This window comes from Rosa rugosa, chromosome 3 (assembly GCF_958449725.1).
Source record: "Rosa rugosa chromosome 3, drRosRugo1.1, whole genome shotgun sequence".
In the NCBI taxonomy this organism is placed as follows: Eukaryota; Viridiplantae; Streptophyta; class Magnoliopsida; order Rosales; family Rosaceae; genus Rosa; species Rosa rugosa.
This window is the reverse complement of record NC_084822.1, coordinates 50,379,946-50,396,031: the sequence shown is the minus strand read 5'-3', so window position 1 is coordinate 50,396,031 and position 16,086 is coordinate 50,379,946. Positions and strand designations below refer to the sequence as shown.

General features: G+C 37.8%; 2 protein-coding genes and 1 pseudogene across 2 annotated transcripts; 1 reads left to right on the top strand and 2 right to left on the bottom strand.

Annotated features, from left to right (window-relative positions):
- Positions 1 to 505: 505 nt before the first annotated feature.
- Positions 506 to 4,991, bottom strand: LOC133735916 (potassium channel AKT1-like). The gene is made up of 12 exons (XM_062163359.1): positions 4,525 to 4,991; positions 4,046 to 4,411; positions 3,886 to 3,943; positions 3,279 to 3,596; positions 2,874 to 3,119; positions 2,671 to 2,769; positions 2,480 to 2,512; positions 2,200 to 2,385; positions 1,878 to 2,072; positions 1,685 to 1,760; positions 1,010 to 1,585; positions 506 to 848 (listed from the first exon to the last, which is right to left on the bottom strand). The coding sequence occupies exons 1-12, from the start codon at positions 4,701 to 4,703 to the stop codon at positions 562 to 564; spliced, it is 2,619 nt and encodes an 872-aa protein (XP_062019343.1). The 5' UTR covers positions 4,704 to 4,991; the 3' UTR covers positions 506 to 561.
- A 2,201-nt stretch (positions 4,992 to 7,192) lies between these two features.
- LOC133740688 (cytochrome b-c1 complex subunit 7-2, mitochondrial) lies at positions 7,193 to 9,064 on the top strand. Its single transcript, XM_062168637.1, has 4 exons — positions 7,193 to 7,351; positions 7,444 to 7,601; positions 8,175 to 8,222; positions 8,633 to 9,064. Exons 1-4 carry the CDS (start codon positions 7,258 to 7,260, stop codon positions 8,699 to 8,701), a joined length of 369 nt encoding a protein of 122 aa, XP_062024621.1. The 5' UTR covers positions 7,193 to 7,257; the 3' UTR covers positions 8,702 to 9,064.
- Positions 9,065 to 14,375: 5,311 nt separating this feature from the next.
- Positions 14,376 to 15,869, bottom strand: LOC133737900 (probable glycosyltransferase At5g03795; annotated as a pseudogene).
- Between the last annotated feature and the right edge of the window lie 217 nt (positions 15,870 to 16,086).

The window sequence follows — 16,086 nt, the reverse complement described above, 5'->3', positions numbered from 1 at the left end:
TTTTTTTAATTTTTAGTAAATCAAATTATCAAATAGAGGGATGGGCGGTGCGTTCTCAAACTAGGACAGACTCTTCATCTTCAGTTTTAAGGGGGTTTGAGGATGGGACATGTTCCCTACATTACGGACAGATAAAGCTAATATCGCCTAATCCTTTTATTCATTAAAAAAAAGTGTAAGGGGATTTAGGAACACTGTACTTATGTGCAAAATTGACCAAAGGGTGCAACTCCTTTTTTGATAAAAACCAAGTGGTTTATTAGAATTTCACTTTAATTGGTTCAATGTTCTTACAAAGTTTGTAGCTATATTACAATCAGAATAGATCCTTCAATGCTTTTGAGATGAAGTGAACTTTGTTCAATTTGAAGCTTCTGCGCATACTTTGTAAGACTCGAGTGTTTAGTATTTAGGATAGAAGATTGTATATTTACAATTCCTTTTTCCTTAGTATTGATCTGTTCAACAGCAGATGATCATAAATATATGAGTACCTGAGATCACATGGAGAAAAACATTTATGATGGAATATATTACTTTAGGTTTTAGGCTTTTGCATCATCAAATCTCACCATCACCAACAAGAACAAGATGATCACCATCCCTAACAAGCTCTATATCTTCAACTTCAGCTCCTTCTGTGGTTAAAACTTTAGTGGGACAAAACTGAAATTTTTTGGCACCGATGTCAAGTAATTGTTGAAGGGACTCTGGCACAACCACAAGCTTTGCAGCAGTTCCACTTTTTTCTGGGCAACTAAGAGTAACTCTGGCTGGATATTTGCTCTTACTACGGCTACCACGGACAAAATTGGCTGCAGGTTTGATGAGGTCTTTGTCTCTCTCACCTGCGTCATTAGAAATTGAACAATGCATTCGTGCATTGTTACTTGCTGGTGAGACAACTCATGATATTGTGACTCCATGTCGAATACTAAGTAAGTCAGGAAAAAATAATGGAAAACACAACATTTCTAAGGAATCGACAGGAAGTGAGTAATATAATCACCGGTATTGGCAGCTGACATGATCCCAAAAAGCGAATTGGGAAAGTTGTTGAACCTTCTTATCCGAGTATCATCCAACCACCGTGTTTCTGAGTTTGGCCTGCCATCCCGGACATAGGGTGGTATAATGGGCTCACTCTGGAACTTCACAAGGCGTGGTAGCTGAGGATCGTTTGGCGGAGGAACAGTAGTTGGTTTCTTAACTCCAGATTTGTGCTGAAATAGCTCCATTATTTCTTCATGTCCCTGATGCTCTGCCAAAGCCCTCGGACTCCATCCATAGCTATCCCTATTGTCAGCATCAGCTCCTTGTTCTAAGAGGAACTTAACTATCTCAGCATTTCCTTCACTCACTGCTGTATGGAGTGCTGTAGTCCCATCGGTCTTGGGCAATGTAACATCACCACCATATCGGACAATGTCTTTGAGCAGCTCTAAGTTGTTTTGCTCAACAACAGCACAAGCATAATGGCCCACATTGCCAGAACTAATCTCAGCTCCATTTTCTAAGAGAAGTTTAATCAAAGATTCATGTTTGCCCATTATTGCTTCCCATAGAGGAACATTTTCTTCACAATCTGCATCCAAAGTATTAATATGTCATTACTTGTAATACAAGCAATGTAAGGAAACATCACTTTTAGGAGGTTTGTTTCCTGCTTATACGCCACACATACCTTTGATGTTAGGATCACCTCCATACTCTAGAAGTAAAGTCGCACAATGCTGACTTCCATTTGATGCTGCAATGTGCTGTTGAAAAGAAGGAAAGGAAACACATACACAAAGTAAGCTTCAAGTCTCAAATTGAAAGGCTATTAGAGGAAAAGAGTGACTCTGTGTTCTCAAATGAAGACAGAATTTGCGCACCATAGCTGTCCGGCCTGTATGATCTGTCTCATTCGGATCTGCACCCCGTCTTAGCAATTGATGTAGCAACAAATCATCACTCCTCTTTGCAGCAAACCCTAAACTAAGAGGCATGTCCATCTTTCCCCTAGCCAGCATATGTTCTACATCTGTTAGAATTCCTTCCATTATGGGATCCTTCATTTCTCTCAAATGCTGCATCAACGACATATATATGCATCACCATGTATAACATGCATGCATGAAAGGACAGATTGTATATTCTTCTTCCCAAAGATTTTCTTCCTCATATTAAAACTAAAAAACTAAATAAATGACATACCTGAAGAAAATTGCTCATGATAATTGTCCCATCTCCAACATTTGCCTGAACAATATTCAAGAAAGCTGTCCTATTCAAACGCAGCAGCTGACAGAGTCCCTTCGTCCGAACTGTGAACAGTTGTGGCCTGTAACACAGCACACCTATGGCACCAAAAACATCTCCTGTCTTTGCTTCACTAAATACCTGCAATCTTTGCAATTTCAGAATACTAACATTGTGCTCTACAGAACGAAGAAGGACAAGTACGTGATGAAAAGGCATTAAAGATTAAACTTGCCAGTTCTGCTCCATTCTTTTGGAATATAAGTTCCTGTCAGAAAGTTTGAAGAATCAGAAGCTATTTGTCAGACTAAAAGAGCAAATGAAAGATGAAGATACATGGCCTTGATTCAAATGCAATGGAATTTTTTTTTTTTTTTGAAATATGCAATGGAATTTTTATGCATATGCTGTGTTTCTCATCCTTACCAGAGAACCAGTAACCACTATATACATGTCAGTGGGCGCTTCATTCTGCAAGATGACATCTTCTTTCGGAGGAAAATACTCGGCCTTCATCTCCGCGACCTTAGGATTCGAACAAACAAAGACACAGAAGTAATTAAAATAAAGTGTATCATTTACATGTACACAAATTTGCAGGAAATATAAAGTAGTGTGCGCACGATTACCAGTTGGAAAAGCATGTCTCTCGATACCCCCTGAAAAAGGTAAACACTGTCAACTAGTGAATTGAAGAGATAGTGTGAGATACTTGATCTGATGGCGTGAGGGAGTGCATCAAGAGTCTCTTGCTGCTGCAGCCCTTCTGAATTAGTTCTGTACTTCAAACACAAATGCGCAAGCATCTGTTCATGCAGACGATCAGGTATTTGGTTCCTTAAAGCAAAACTCGAGGCAGCGTGAATGGTATCTCTCTGTTCCAGGCACACGAGTCCAAGGTGAGGAAAAAAAAATATAGGATTTAGGTTGAAAAACAAAGATGTATGCTACTTGCAGAACATGAAAATAATCTTCAAAAGTGTAAAATATAGTTTCAGAGCAAACATAGAGGTAGTAAGAGACTATTTACTCACAAATTGTCTAGTTCGAGCAGTCCCATGGACGATTAAGTTGGTCATGTTTCCAATCAGGTAAGCTTGCAGCCCAACATTAAAGAGCATATAGAAGATATCGAAAATCATTTCTTGAGAATTTACAGGATGCAAATCACCATAGCCGGTGGTCGTGAGCGTGATTATGGACCAGTACATTGATGTCACATACCGGTTCCACAAACTTATATCGTTAAAGTTATCTGAGATAAGCCCAAGCCATGTCCTTTTAGGATCACGATAATTCGCAGCAAGGAAGTAGAAGATGCAGCCCCCACAATGAACTGTAAACAGAGTAACCTACAACCATAGGCAGAGCATGATGATCATCAGATAGGTGTATTAGACAACCTAACCAGGTATTAATCATAATCCTTTTTTTTTTTTTTTTTTTTGAAGAATCCTCCTTTTTCAAATATATTCAACATGGTTATGTTATCAATTCGGCATCACCTAGTCATAATCCTTCTTTTCCAAAAATTGAGAATCTTGCAACATAACAACGCATAGTCTAGTCCCACAATATAACATGTCGACAATATTGCAACAAAACATATTAGGCTACAAACGGTTCATGTTTAGTACTCACAAAGATAAGCTTGCAGCATCGAACCCAGAAGTAGCTATAATTCCGATCTTTTTCCAATCTACAAAAACAGAATAATGAAGAAAGTGAAACAAATAAAAAATGTGATAATCTAATGATCAATTTCTTGTAAATGAAGACTAACACCACCCTTTATTTGCACCTGGCAAACATTCCACTGACTCTTCGGAGACGCCATAGCCGAAGAATATTGAAGTATCCATAATTCGCAAGAGGATGAGGCAAAACCGCTTGAGCAAATTCTGAAGGGATAATGGAGATGATGTCAAAGGCCAACCAGGTCTTGGCATATCTCAGAGCAATTAGCTTTGGGGCATCAATGAGCAAATAAGAAGTTTTATCAAGGAAAGCCACAAAGAACGTCAAGATAATATCAATGCCAAAAAAGGCATTGACAACATTATCAGTAATAGCCAGAGGCCCTTTTGGACTGTCCAGGAACCCAAATTCAAAGGGACACACCCATGCCGTGTAGAACACCAACAATATGAGAAACGACTGCCAAAACCTGCAAGTTCAAAACCCAAAAACAAAGAAAATTCATCAACCCATTTCAGAAAACAGATTGATGTACAAAACTCAGAAGCCGGGATTCGAAAACAGAGAGAGAGAGAAACAGACTTGTAATGGGGATTGAAGGGGGAGATGATGAAACGACGTAGTTTCGGTCTGCGGTGGTTACGAGAGGCAGCACCAAGAGAAGGCAAAATGCCATCGGAGAGGCTATACTGACTGCCCTGATCGACACTGGACATTTGCTCCAGCTCTTGGCCACACATTGCCATTGAACCTCCCAACATTTTGTTCTCCACCTAATTTCTGGCCTGTGACGCCGACTGTGACTGTGACGCTAGCACCGACGGTCATCTTCTTCATGATTGTGATTATTTTCTCCTGTAGGTTTTTGGCTCTGTTTCTCTCTGTTTGGTAAGATTGGATGGTGCATGGTAATAGTAATATATTTCTGCTTTTCTCTCATGTTTTTAGCTAGGTTATGGACTCGCCACTCTGACACTCATGGTAAGAATGAAAGAGTGCGAGACAAGTTTAACTGCTTGGGTCTCATCACATTTATCAACCTACCTTCGTGGAAATGAGATTCCTACTTTGGAGGTGATTGAATCAACAATATTCCACACGTTCCGTGTTTCTGTGATCCAAGTCAATGATATATACATGATCATCTAACAACCAAAAACGAGTGCTTCTTTAAATCGATCTAAAGGTCAATAATTTTATATTAATTTGTGAACTACAATGAGAATAATGAGAATGCTAATTAAGGATAAATTTCGTTGTGGATTCCATGCGCATCTACGGTTAAAAATCACCCATGTGGAGATGGGAAACTTGAATTGATCTGATCTCTCTTTTGAGTGTTCTAACTGGTATGTGACTCTGCTTTCCGTTAGGGCCTGTGATGCAAGCAAATCGTGATACATGCATGTGCAAAAATCTCACCTTAAACTGTGTGACAACAGTGAAGATAGGTATGAAACTATGAATGAGCATGCAGATGAAGCCATGCATTTGTCATCCCCATAACCACAAATCTTCTTAATAAATTAAATGAGTGAGACGAGTAACTAATATGAAACACATAACACGTAAATTTAATATGAATCGATAATAATATTTTGACACATTTCATCAAATATCTTATTTTCTTTTATAAGGAAAAGTTTTAAAATAATGGATTCAATAATGACCCTATTTTCTCATTACCGCACAGCACATAATTTCGAGCATCTTAAGGAAAGATTTTCTCGGGGGGAAAAAAAAAGCATCTTAAGGAAAGCAGTAGTAAAGGAGGTACTACCAAGGACAAGATGTGAAAATAAAGGAACAAGCTAGGTACTATCTTTTGAAAAGAGATTTGAATGGGACAGTGTAAAGTATAATAATGATCACTTTTCTATGATTCGGGATATTATGTTAACTGAAGTAGGAACATAATGAGAGGAAGCTACGCAAGGAAAAAATGAGAATCAGAATCTTTACCAAAGCAAGATTGGGATATCAGTACTGTTTGTACTGATGGTGAGTTTCGATCAGTTCTTTCACTCTGTTTTTGTCCATAGGCTATGTTCTGCATGTGTAGAGCTCGGTTATCTTTAATTAGTTACCTTCCATCTTATGTGAGGCAGGATTGCATCGAATATATTTGACCATTTTTGAAGGCCAATCAGACACGTACGTACTCGGATGCATATCTTGTCTGCATGCATCAAGCTAATGCTTGAGATTGAGGCTTTGATCTAGTAAAGGAAATGTAGGGCTCGTCTTGGAATCGATTAAGAGGGAGGGAAAATTCGTTATTTGAAATGGAAAAAATTATGTGTATATAAAATTTGGGAGCTGAAATTTGCACTCTCATTTTTAGCTTGTCTCCAGTAAAGAGCCAACACCCACATTTTGGCATCCTTATACAAGCATTAGGGTTTCATGTTTCCCAGAGATACATGGGAGTACTGTCCTTCTAGATTTGGTGGGCATCGATGGATTGGAATAAAACCAAGAAAACATAGACGGTGAAACTAGTACCATTTTCCCATACCAGAAATATGGCGATATAACCCCATCCAAAATGAATTCAACCACTACATCGAAATCCAACCCCAAATTATCCTCACACCATTAAATTAGAAGAATCAATCTGTTGAACAACATATAAATCCAATTTCTTTGAATTAAAGTGGAATTCTTTAGAAATAGAATGGATCTTTTTCCTCTACAAACGAAGAAATGAAAACGGATGGGCAGAGAAAAGAGGCGTCTTTGATCTTTGAAATGCAATCCCCGATCACCACCGGCACCGGAACACAAAGTGGATGGAGAGGATGTGCCAAGCTTTGGAACCGGAGATGGTTGAGGCGTGAGGGCTGAGTCGAGTGGGCTAGTTGCCATTACTGTGGGGGGTAATTTGAGATTTGGATCGGAGGAAGATAGAGTTTTAGTTTTAGACTTTTACGCCGTAAAAAGGAGAGGATGAGACAAATAAGGGTGATTTGGTTAAAAAGCCGCACAAGGGGAGTGCAAATTTCAGCTCCCCCAGATCACAAGGAAATTTCTCTTGTAAGTTCCATAGAACACACCCAAATATTTGGATTTGTAATAATCTCAGCCATTCAAAATCCAAGCAGAGGATTCAAAGTCCAGTTCACAATTGGGCCTAAGGTTGGAGGCCGATATGATCAAATTATTGGGTCGAACACATACATTCTGTAGGCCCGAATTAACCATAGCCCAAAACGACGTCGTGTAAGCATATTTTCGAAGTCGTCATAGCCATAGCCACCACCACAACCTGGCTTTGCCCTCAGAAACTCATCGATCCTTCGAGAAACGCGAAGAATGGCTTCGTTTTTGCAGTCGTTCATAGATCCAAGGAAGAACTGGTTCGCCCGCCAGCACATGAAGGCAATCTCCACGCGCCTCCGTCATTACGGTTCGTTCTCCTCCCTCTCTCTCTCTCTCTCTCTATCAGAAAACCCTATGTTTTTGTTTTGATTTTTTTGCTGAATCGATTTGGAAAATTAGGGCTTCGATACGACGATCTGTACGATCCCTACTACGATTTGGATATCAAGGAGGCTCTGAATCGGCTGCCCAGAGAGATAGTCGACGCGCGCAACCAGCGTTTGAAGCGCGCCATGGACCTCTCCATGAAGCACGAGTACCTCCCCGAAGATCTCCAGGTTCGTTTCGCTTAGTTTTCTGTTGTATTCATTTCCAAGTTTTAATCCCTAAAGCTGAGAAATTTGATTTCAATTTTGATTGTGTGATCCGAATGAACGAGTCAGTATGATTAAAGACGAAATCATTGATTTAATCGAAACAAGGGGTGTGCATTTTTCAGTGCTTATGGTCGGTCATAAGATAGCTGTAATTGTTCTTGTACGAGTCTCGGATTGGGTCAGAATGGTTTAAGACATGATCATGAATCAAAGTTTATCAATTGGACACGAAAGGGGTCTGCATTTCTGATTCTTGTGATAGCAGTTGCCTAAGATTAAGTTGTAGGATTGCATTAGGGTGCCAAGTGTTGCATATTGTAAAGAGCATCTTTAGAATCATGAATCAGAGTGTGTCAATTGGAGGCAAAAGGGTCTGCGTTTCTAATGCTTAACAGTTGTGTAAGATAAGTTGAAGGATCCTCTGTCAGGCTGTGAAGTGTGAAGTTTCTGTTGCATATTGTTAAATGCCATCTTTAGCGTATTTTCTCTTGCTGTGTAAAGGTCTGTAAACACTCTTTCTTTGCTCTTTGGCAGGCTATGCAAACTCCATTCAGAAGCTACCTTCAAGAAATGCTGGCTCTGGTGAGCTCCTATTTTTTCCTCCATCACTGTTATTCTCTTGGGTTTTTCATGTGTACATGTGTGTCACTTTGATCGGCTATAAACCTCCTTTTTACGAACAAATGTCTAGCTGCAGTATAAAGAATGACAGAGGCTCTTTTCCTTATACAAACTGCATGGGAAAAAATATATGGTTTCCCATTTTTGTTGTTCACATACAAAGGTTTTCAGCATTTGTTTAGTGCTTATATACTTGATGGATACTAATGTCAGTTCCCTTTTTCATGATAATTTTGTTCTCGTTACCTGACGAGACAGAAGATATACAAATAATAGTAGATATTAAGAGAGGTTTTAATTATTTAGTTCATTTTTGACATGTTCTATGCGAATGTTGTCATTTATTGTTAAATTGTTGTTCTGTCTTGCAGGTGAAGAGGGAAAAGGCAGAGCGTGAGGCTTTGGGAGCTCTGCCACTCTATCAGCGCACCATTCCATAAGCATGCTATTGCTTCTTGTAGCTAATTTTTATTGGAATGAATCTTTGGATGAAATTATAGCAGTGTTTCTGGTAGATGCTTCCATACCTTAAGGGGATTCTTTTCCTGTTCTAGAAGTTTTTCCCAATTATTGGGCACTTGAGGACCAGAATTAAAACTTCCTGGATTTGCTGTCATATTCTGGAAGAGTACTTTGTTTTTCAATAATAATGTATGATCCAACTTTTGACTTCTTCAATATTCTTGATTGCAATAAGCTCATTTGTCTATTGGGTGCAAAGATTATTTGCTATACTGCGATGGTGCATTCTGTTTATGTTCTATTGTACTTTGTAAATGTATCTGGTTTTGCTATTTGATTCAGTAATTGTGTTTGCTGCGGAAGGGTGGCAGTCTTTCCATTACGCTTTTAATCCCTGATCTTTTCCTGCAAGATTTTTTTATGCCCTGTTAAATGGGGTGGAAGGATTCTGGTTGAGCCAGATTTGTTTTCTGGTGAATCATTCACTGCTTGTCTTAAAAGGATTAGCCAACTCCCAAGCTGCTGCTTCTTTTGCACTGAAGAACCTGCAAATCAAATCCACAAAACAAAATTGCAGTGGTCCGGCAGGGTAGGTTGTAACTTAAAACCCCATCCATATGATTTAGCCTCTGGAAGACATGCTATTAATTTGTTAATTTGAAACCACACTCCTTTCTTTACATCTATGCAAATTTTCCATTTGCCCTTATCTCCCCATCATCATCCTGATTTGTCTAATCCTTCTTCTCTTCTCTTCTGAGTTTTGACCCCATTAACCCCTCTGCATCTAACTGCATCCTAACCTATTCTTCGAGATTTTCAACTCGTTTTTCGTGCTTTTTTTTTTTTTTTTTTTTTTTTTTTTTTTTGTGTCAAAGAACAGAGTTTGATTCTTCAAACTGCATAATGTAAAAGATTAACCAATTTTTCTGTCTTTGTTCTATACTCTTCACAAAAAGCCTTATTGGCTGGAATTGCAAGAACAAGGAGACGGTTTATATCAAGACAAACTAAAGGGAAACATTTGATTTTAAAGGCTGGAATTGTAAAATCGTGGTAAGCTGTACTTTACATGTTGAATTCTAAAACAAAACACAAGAACTGCCAATGATCTATAAAGATTCTATACCTGCCACCTCCTGCAATCGATCAATTCATTAATTTGTACATCTAACATAGACCAAATGCAAGGGAAACTGCATTCCTAGTATAATAATTATAATATGTGGCAAACACACCCTTAATTTAAATCTCTCTCAAAATTTTCGACCAGATCTTTTTCTCAATCTGTTCATTTGCTGTTAATTCTATTGACAGTAGGTGTACAGTGTATTTTGAAATGCACATTATATACACCATCTGCACCAATACTTTGTTTCATTGTATAAATAGATCTTTAAATTGAGCTGTTTTGCAGGCCATGCGAACGCCATTCAGGAGCGACCTTCAAGACAAGCTTGGCTCTGGTAACAAAGTAACCGGCAATTTTATGATCCTATGCTACCTTTAACTATATAGCTCGTTTTAACAAGTCATGTTTGAGTGTCTAACTAATGTTAGTATGTTACCGCTTTTGTTTTTATTTCTGAAACAGAACTGGATAATATATATATGTCTGATCTTACACGTATATCTATTGAGATTAATGTTAATGATATGCTTTTTTTGTTTTCTTACCATGAGTGAAACAGAAGAATCAGGATTATGCTGAGATCGGTTAGAATGTGATGAAGCTCAGTCCTAGACATTCTCGGTTTCTCTCATAAACTTTCTATTTACGTAGAATAACTTATTCCTATTGTACACAAGATTAAGCTACTCTAAGTTCTACATGGAAACAGATTACTTATTCCTATTGCACATAAGTCTCAAGTCTCTACTCTATGTTCTACCAGATTAATTACTCCGAGTGTAGAGAGGAAACCTGTTTGTTTTTACTTTTTTCTCTGGAGAAGTAGATATGGTAGCTGTTTCCCGATGATCTAGGTACGTGTGTGCTCAACTGACACCAAAGGAATAGTATTGAGGCTTAACCTGAATATCATTACATCACTCAAAAGGTGACAGATCTTAAGAGGTGGAATTGACTGCTTGCACTGCAAGTAAACAGTCACTCTCAGCTATGGCCTTGTCAATCTGCAAAGCTTGAAGTAGATCAATGCCTGACCTTGGCTCATAGCTAAGAATTCCACCTGAGTGTTGCTGAAGTAACATGATCAACAGGATGAGCAAAAACAGCTATAAATTGACCATTGCAGTCACGCCAATTCCACCTATGGTCACTGAAGGGAGAAAAGCTCCTTCTGTTGTTCTTGCTTTGAACCATAATTTCTAGCAGAATGGAATTCATCATACCGTTTGGGAGTGTTTTTGACCAAAGCATTTCATTCATGTTTTCCACAAAGCCAAATGATCATTAATAAACGATCAAACAAACCTGCAAACATGTTCATTTCTTGTTCAAGCATCAACTTTTTTTTTAAAATAAAGAAAACAGTGAGGTTAATCCATTGTGAAGTCAAATGTAGTGATAGTACTGCATATAATGCGACTTAATTTATACAAGTAAAGTGCAAATAATGGAAAGCGATTTGATTATGAAAAATAGAGGTGAATTCACTGAATTGTGTATTGGGAGTTTGGAACCAAATAGGAAAGAATAACCGAAGCGAAAAAAAAAAATATATAGGAAAGAATAACAAGAAAAGTCTGAAAATTCCACTAAATGTTTAATTGAAGCTGAACGTACAAAACAGTATTTTAAGAATATGAAAAATTGGTGCCTAAAGATTTAACCAATTCTGGATACATATAAAGACATCCTTTCTTAGTGACCTGTGTAGTATAGTGAGTCACTTAGACCCTCCCTATACAAGGACGGGATATCAGGAATTGGCCCGGGAATTACAATATTCTCTGGCATGAAATTATCTTCCTCTTCCCGCTGCTTTTCTTCTTTTGAACTCCTCCTTTTGCCATTATTGCTTCTTCTCTTAGGCACATTGCGATGGTCTTTATACAAGTCCACCAAGTCTGGAATGTCCCCAGGAATTTCAAATAAACATTCAGAAGGATATCCTTCAACAAAATTTGAATTAGATTTCCAGTTTCCAGATTTTCTGTTGCTGTCCTTTTGCATATTTTTGTTGGAGGAGTCACCTGCGTAGTAATTAATTGACCCGCCTTTCGAATTCTTTCGTTGTGCTTTCGTGTCACTGATCACCGGATAATCCATAATATCCTCCTTGTCTTTACCAACTCGATTGATCGATTTGCAGCTTGTAATTACTTTGATTGTTTTACAACTTGGCTTTAGCTGTTGGATTCTTAGGGGATATATAGGTACCCTTTATATAAGGTATAAATAAGTTTAAAGTTTTTACTCCAAGTTGTGTAAGGAAATCTTCTTATTCCTATTGCGCACATAAATCATGAGTCTCTGCACTCAGTTCTGTTAGGAAATTAATGTAATACGAACATACGATCCTGTTTTGTTTTTTAGGAAAGTGAAAATTAGCTAATATGGTAATTTTGTAATTCTAGTTGCATGCGAGTCCTAAACTTTCTCAATTTATCTTTGGTCATGTAAACTTTAGTCAAGTTAATTTTTACTCAAAATGGGCAAACTTTTGGTACAAGGAATAGGAATTCGGTCGAGAACATTAGGCAAGTTGTATCTTAGAACCTAGCTTTTGGTTCACGATTCTACTTATCTTTTCACTAATTTGATTCCTAATTAATACTTGAAAACAAAATATTTCTTAGTTTGCCGATTCCAATTATTATATTTGTTTTAGACTTTTAGTGTAGATCTTTTTGGATGGAATGTTAATAGGAAATACTGGCTTTTGACGTTTATACTTTTAATCTTGATCCCTATCATATGTTTGATTGAAATAAGCTGGTCTCTTGCTACTGACAATTGTGTTTTCTGCTGACGTCTCGATAATCTAATTTGGATGGGAGATATGAGTATATGACGAATGCATGTATTGTGATATGACGAATGCATGTATTGTGATTCAGTAATTATGTGTTTACGATCGTTAATTAGCAGAGAAGAATGGCCGCAGGATGGCATCTATTATTATTATTATTTTTTTGGTGGAAAATGTAGTAGCCTAGTTGATACATCTAAGGGAAGTAAGTTGGGTCACTTGGGTGGCCAGTCGGGCTTATGTTATTGTGCTCTCTTCCGGACGGGGTAATGCTGCGAATGCATGATGACATAATCGCAGAAGATTGTTTTCTTTCTAGCCATTAGGCCTTTGGCTCCTTTATAAAGCGCACACATACAATCTAATTATCTAGTCATTCCTAGTATTCAGTCAAACGTACCAAAAGTGGCCTATATATGTGTGCGGGCGCCCTCTAATGTTATCAGTGACATTATATGATGCATAGATATATAAGTGATGCAGAAAATGCTTGTAAACTAGCTAGTGCGAAATGCATCGAAAGACAGACTGTAAGAAAGCAAAGGAAGAAGCATAGTTGGCTCATGCCTCATCTAATTAAGTTTGAATGTAACATAAACATGACCAAATGGCAAAAGGCATCAAACATGAGTTCCCGTTTTATTTGTAAGGAAAACAAATACAAATAAAAGAAAAAACTCTCCGAAAAACAACGTTGTGCCCTTCAATGTGTACATCCACGTGCATTATTATCAATCAAATTACATTCATTTCATGATGAAGCTGGATTGAAATCCGAAAAGTAAAAGAGGATCTTCCATGTGGGTGTTGAGTATCCACTGACGATAAAATGAAGGAAGCTAATTTCCTAGAAGTTTCTTCGTCCAAGTCTAAATGATCCATCTGATACACATTAGTTTCATCATTTCTGGCTATTTGAATTTGACCATAAATATCCCAACCCTAATTCGTCCAACTGTAAAATCCACTTCTTCTCTTGTAGACCACCTCAATTGCATGACTTGCATAAAAATGATTTAGTTATTAAACTGAGTTTATTAAAGCCAAGCAGATTTAAGGCACAGTGATTGGTAGGTAGGTTATCTCCCATTCTCAGTCAATTTATTCGATCTGTACAAGAAAAATCAGTTCACCTTTTCTAAGCAGTTCAAACCTTACTTTCAAATCGTACGTGCGGGATAAGTGACGCTGCTGTCTCGTGCTTGATAAGTATTTTTGCGTACAACTGCACAGGTTTCATTTTGATCGTATAACTAATATTGTTAGAGATGCTCTTTAGTGTAAGATTAAGATTTAATTATTCCTTGCAACGTAGCATCAGCCTAAAATTGTTTATGACGGTTAACTTTGTAGACAAAGAGTGACGTAATTGTTGTAGACAAGAAGCTAGAAAGTGAGTAGTTGGGCAGGGCGATCCCGTAAGGGCAACTCAATCAGAAGACGTAGGCAACATCAAACTAAAAAGAATTGTCTATCTCCGAAGTTGAGCTTTATTGGCAAATTGGCCAAGTAGTTGGACATTTTTGCCTCGATGATCATCCTTACATTACTCTCCTTAGTCCTATGTATACATCTTTGCCTCAATTGCTATACGTACAAGTCCTCACGCACTCTCTCACATACTTGTGTCAGTTAGAGTAATACAATTTCTTCTCTTTTCTGCCTATTTTCCAGTTTATAATCTTTTGCGGAAACTGAGAAAATCTATCAGGTTTCATAAGCTATGAGTTGCCTTATGAAAAATGTCATACTTTTCAGGCATAACATGCCACAGAAAATGCTGTTGTACGCTTTTCACCCTCGTTTGCATCTGTAGATATCTCTTCTCTGGGATTTCAAGCAATATCTTCTTCAAATTCGGAATATCTTTCTCCAAGACGAAAACAGCAAACGACTCCCAATTGAGAACTTCGAAAAATGGAGGCACAAAATTGTCTGATATAATCACTGGAACACACTCGTAGAAAATGGCCTCTAGCTACCACTCTTGGACTGTTGACTTCATAACCTTTTGCACAAATGCAGTACTTGCTGCTTTTCATATGGTGCACATAGTTCTTGTTGCCTTTTCCCCTAGGTAATCGACCAAAAATTTTCATGTCGGGATCTTTGTTTTCCCAATGCTGCAGCAGAATCGGCCGAACATAACCATGCATCTTTCCAGCAAAGAAAGCAAGTATCGACCTCTCAGAAGGACAGTTGCCGCCTAGATTTCTTAGAGGATTTTTGACATGAACGTTTGTTTCAGGAAGAGACACATCCAAAGCCTTCTTTCATATCAGCATTGCAAAGGGACCTAATGCACTTAGACATGTATTTCTTTGTTTCTGTTGGAGCCTAAGGCAGTAGCATTTTATTGATTAGAAAATACTCATATAATGTGATACACAATACATATGAACTGAAGCCTGGATGTGAAAAGCATACCCAGTCATGGCAAGCAACAAGAAAATGATCTGCTCCACCAGTTCTGTTCCAGAAAGAATATTTCCCCGCAATCAGGTTGATGTAGTTCTTCAAATACTCTACGAAATTCTTATAACTATGTGAATTTGGCACATATAGTTTTTCCTCTAACATTAGAGAGCTAAAAGGTAAGTAATAGAGGTGCGCTTTCTGAGGGTCTTTAGTAACAAATTTTTTGTGATCTTGGAGCTGCTTCATGAACCATCCCTCAGAAGCATATATATATGCCTTTGAGTACTGGCGTGTGCATTATAGGTCCTTCTCCTTCAATGTATGTGTATACTTTAAGAGTGCTCTCCATTAATTCATAGCTCCTGCAAATTAGATGAGATGGTTCATTTTCACTTACAGTAAGTTAGTTATATGGTTCAAATCACACCAAATACTTTGATTAACTTACCTTTAAAACATGGAAAGATTCCGATAAAGAGGAGCATAAAGATTTGGATCATTCTCTATAAAGGGTGCATTTCCAATCTGTGATGCTGCATATTGAATCTCTTGGTCTATGGACGAAGACCATTGTGGTATCTACAAATAAGCACAATATATAAACAGTATAAGATAAGAATGAGGGGTTGGAGAATTCTCAGTACTTAAATTACATTGAAAACAACATGAAGCTAGAATTTTTCGGACATACCACTGAATGGTACGAGGTCCGACTATGATGCAAAAGCTTGTTCATATCAGATATCGTATATACATCCAATATTGGAGTCTCTGACCCTTTGTTCTTGTAAATACTTGATAGAACAAAATGATTAAAAGACCTGCGCGCTTTGAAAACAGTAGAAAAGAATACTTTGATTTAGGGTTTTCAATTGATATTCTATTCATCCCACAAAGGGGTATATATACAAGGACAAGAGGAGTAGTCTAACCCTAATAGGAAACAATCATTCCTATAATTACATGATAACCTAAATAAATAAGAATCATAATTACATAAGATTTAC

Coding starts and splice junctions, on each gene's coding strand:
- LOC133740688 (XM_062168637.1), top strand. CDS start 7,258: ATGGCTTCGTTTTTGCAGTCGTTCATAGATCCAAGGAAGAACTGGTTC. Junction 7,352..7,443: donor CACGCGCCTCCGTCATTACG/GTTCGTTCTCCT, acceptor TTGGAAAATTAG/GGCTTCGATACGACGATCTG. Junction 8,223..8,632: donor TTCAAGAAATGCTGGCTCTG/GTGAGCTCCTAT, acceptor TCTGTCTTGCAG/GTGAAGAGGGAAAAGGCAGA.
- LOC133735916 (XM_062163359.1), bottom strand. CDS start 4,703: ATGTTGGGAGGTTCAATGGCAATGTGTGGCCAAGAGCTGGAGCAAATG. Junction 3,120..3,278: donor CTGCTCGAACTAGACAATTT/GTGAGTAAATAG, acceptor TGCCTGGAACAG/AGAGATACCATTCACGCTGC. Junction 1,586..1,684: donor AGGTGATCCTAACATCAAAG/GTATGTGTGGCG, acceptor CTTTGGATGCAG/ATTGTGAAGAAAATGTTCCT.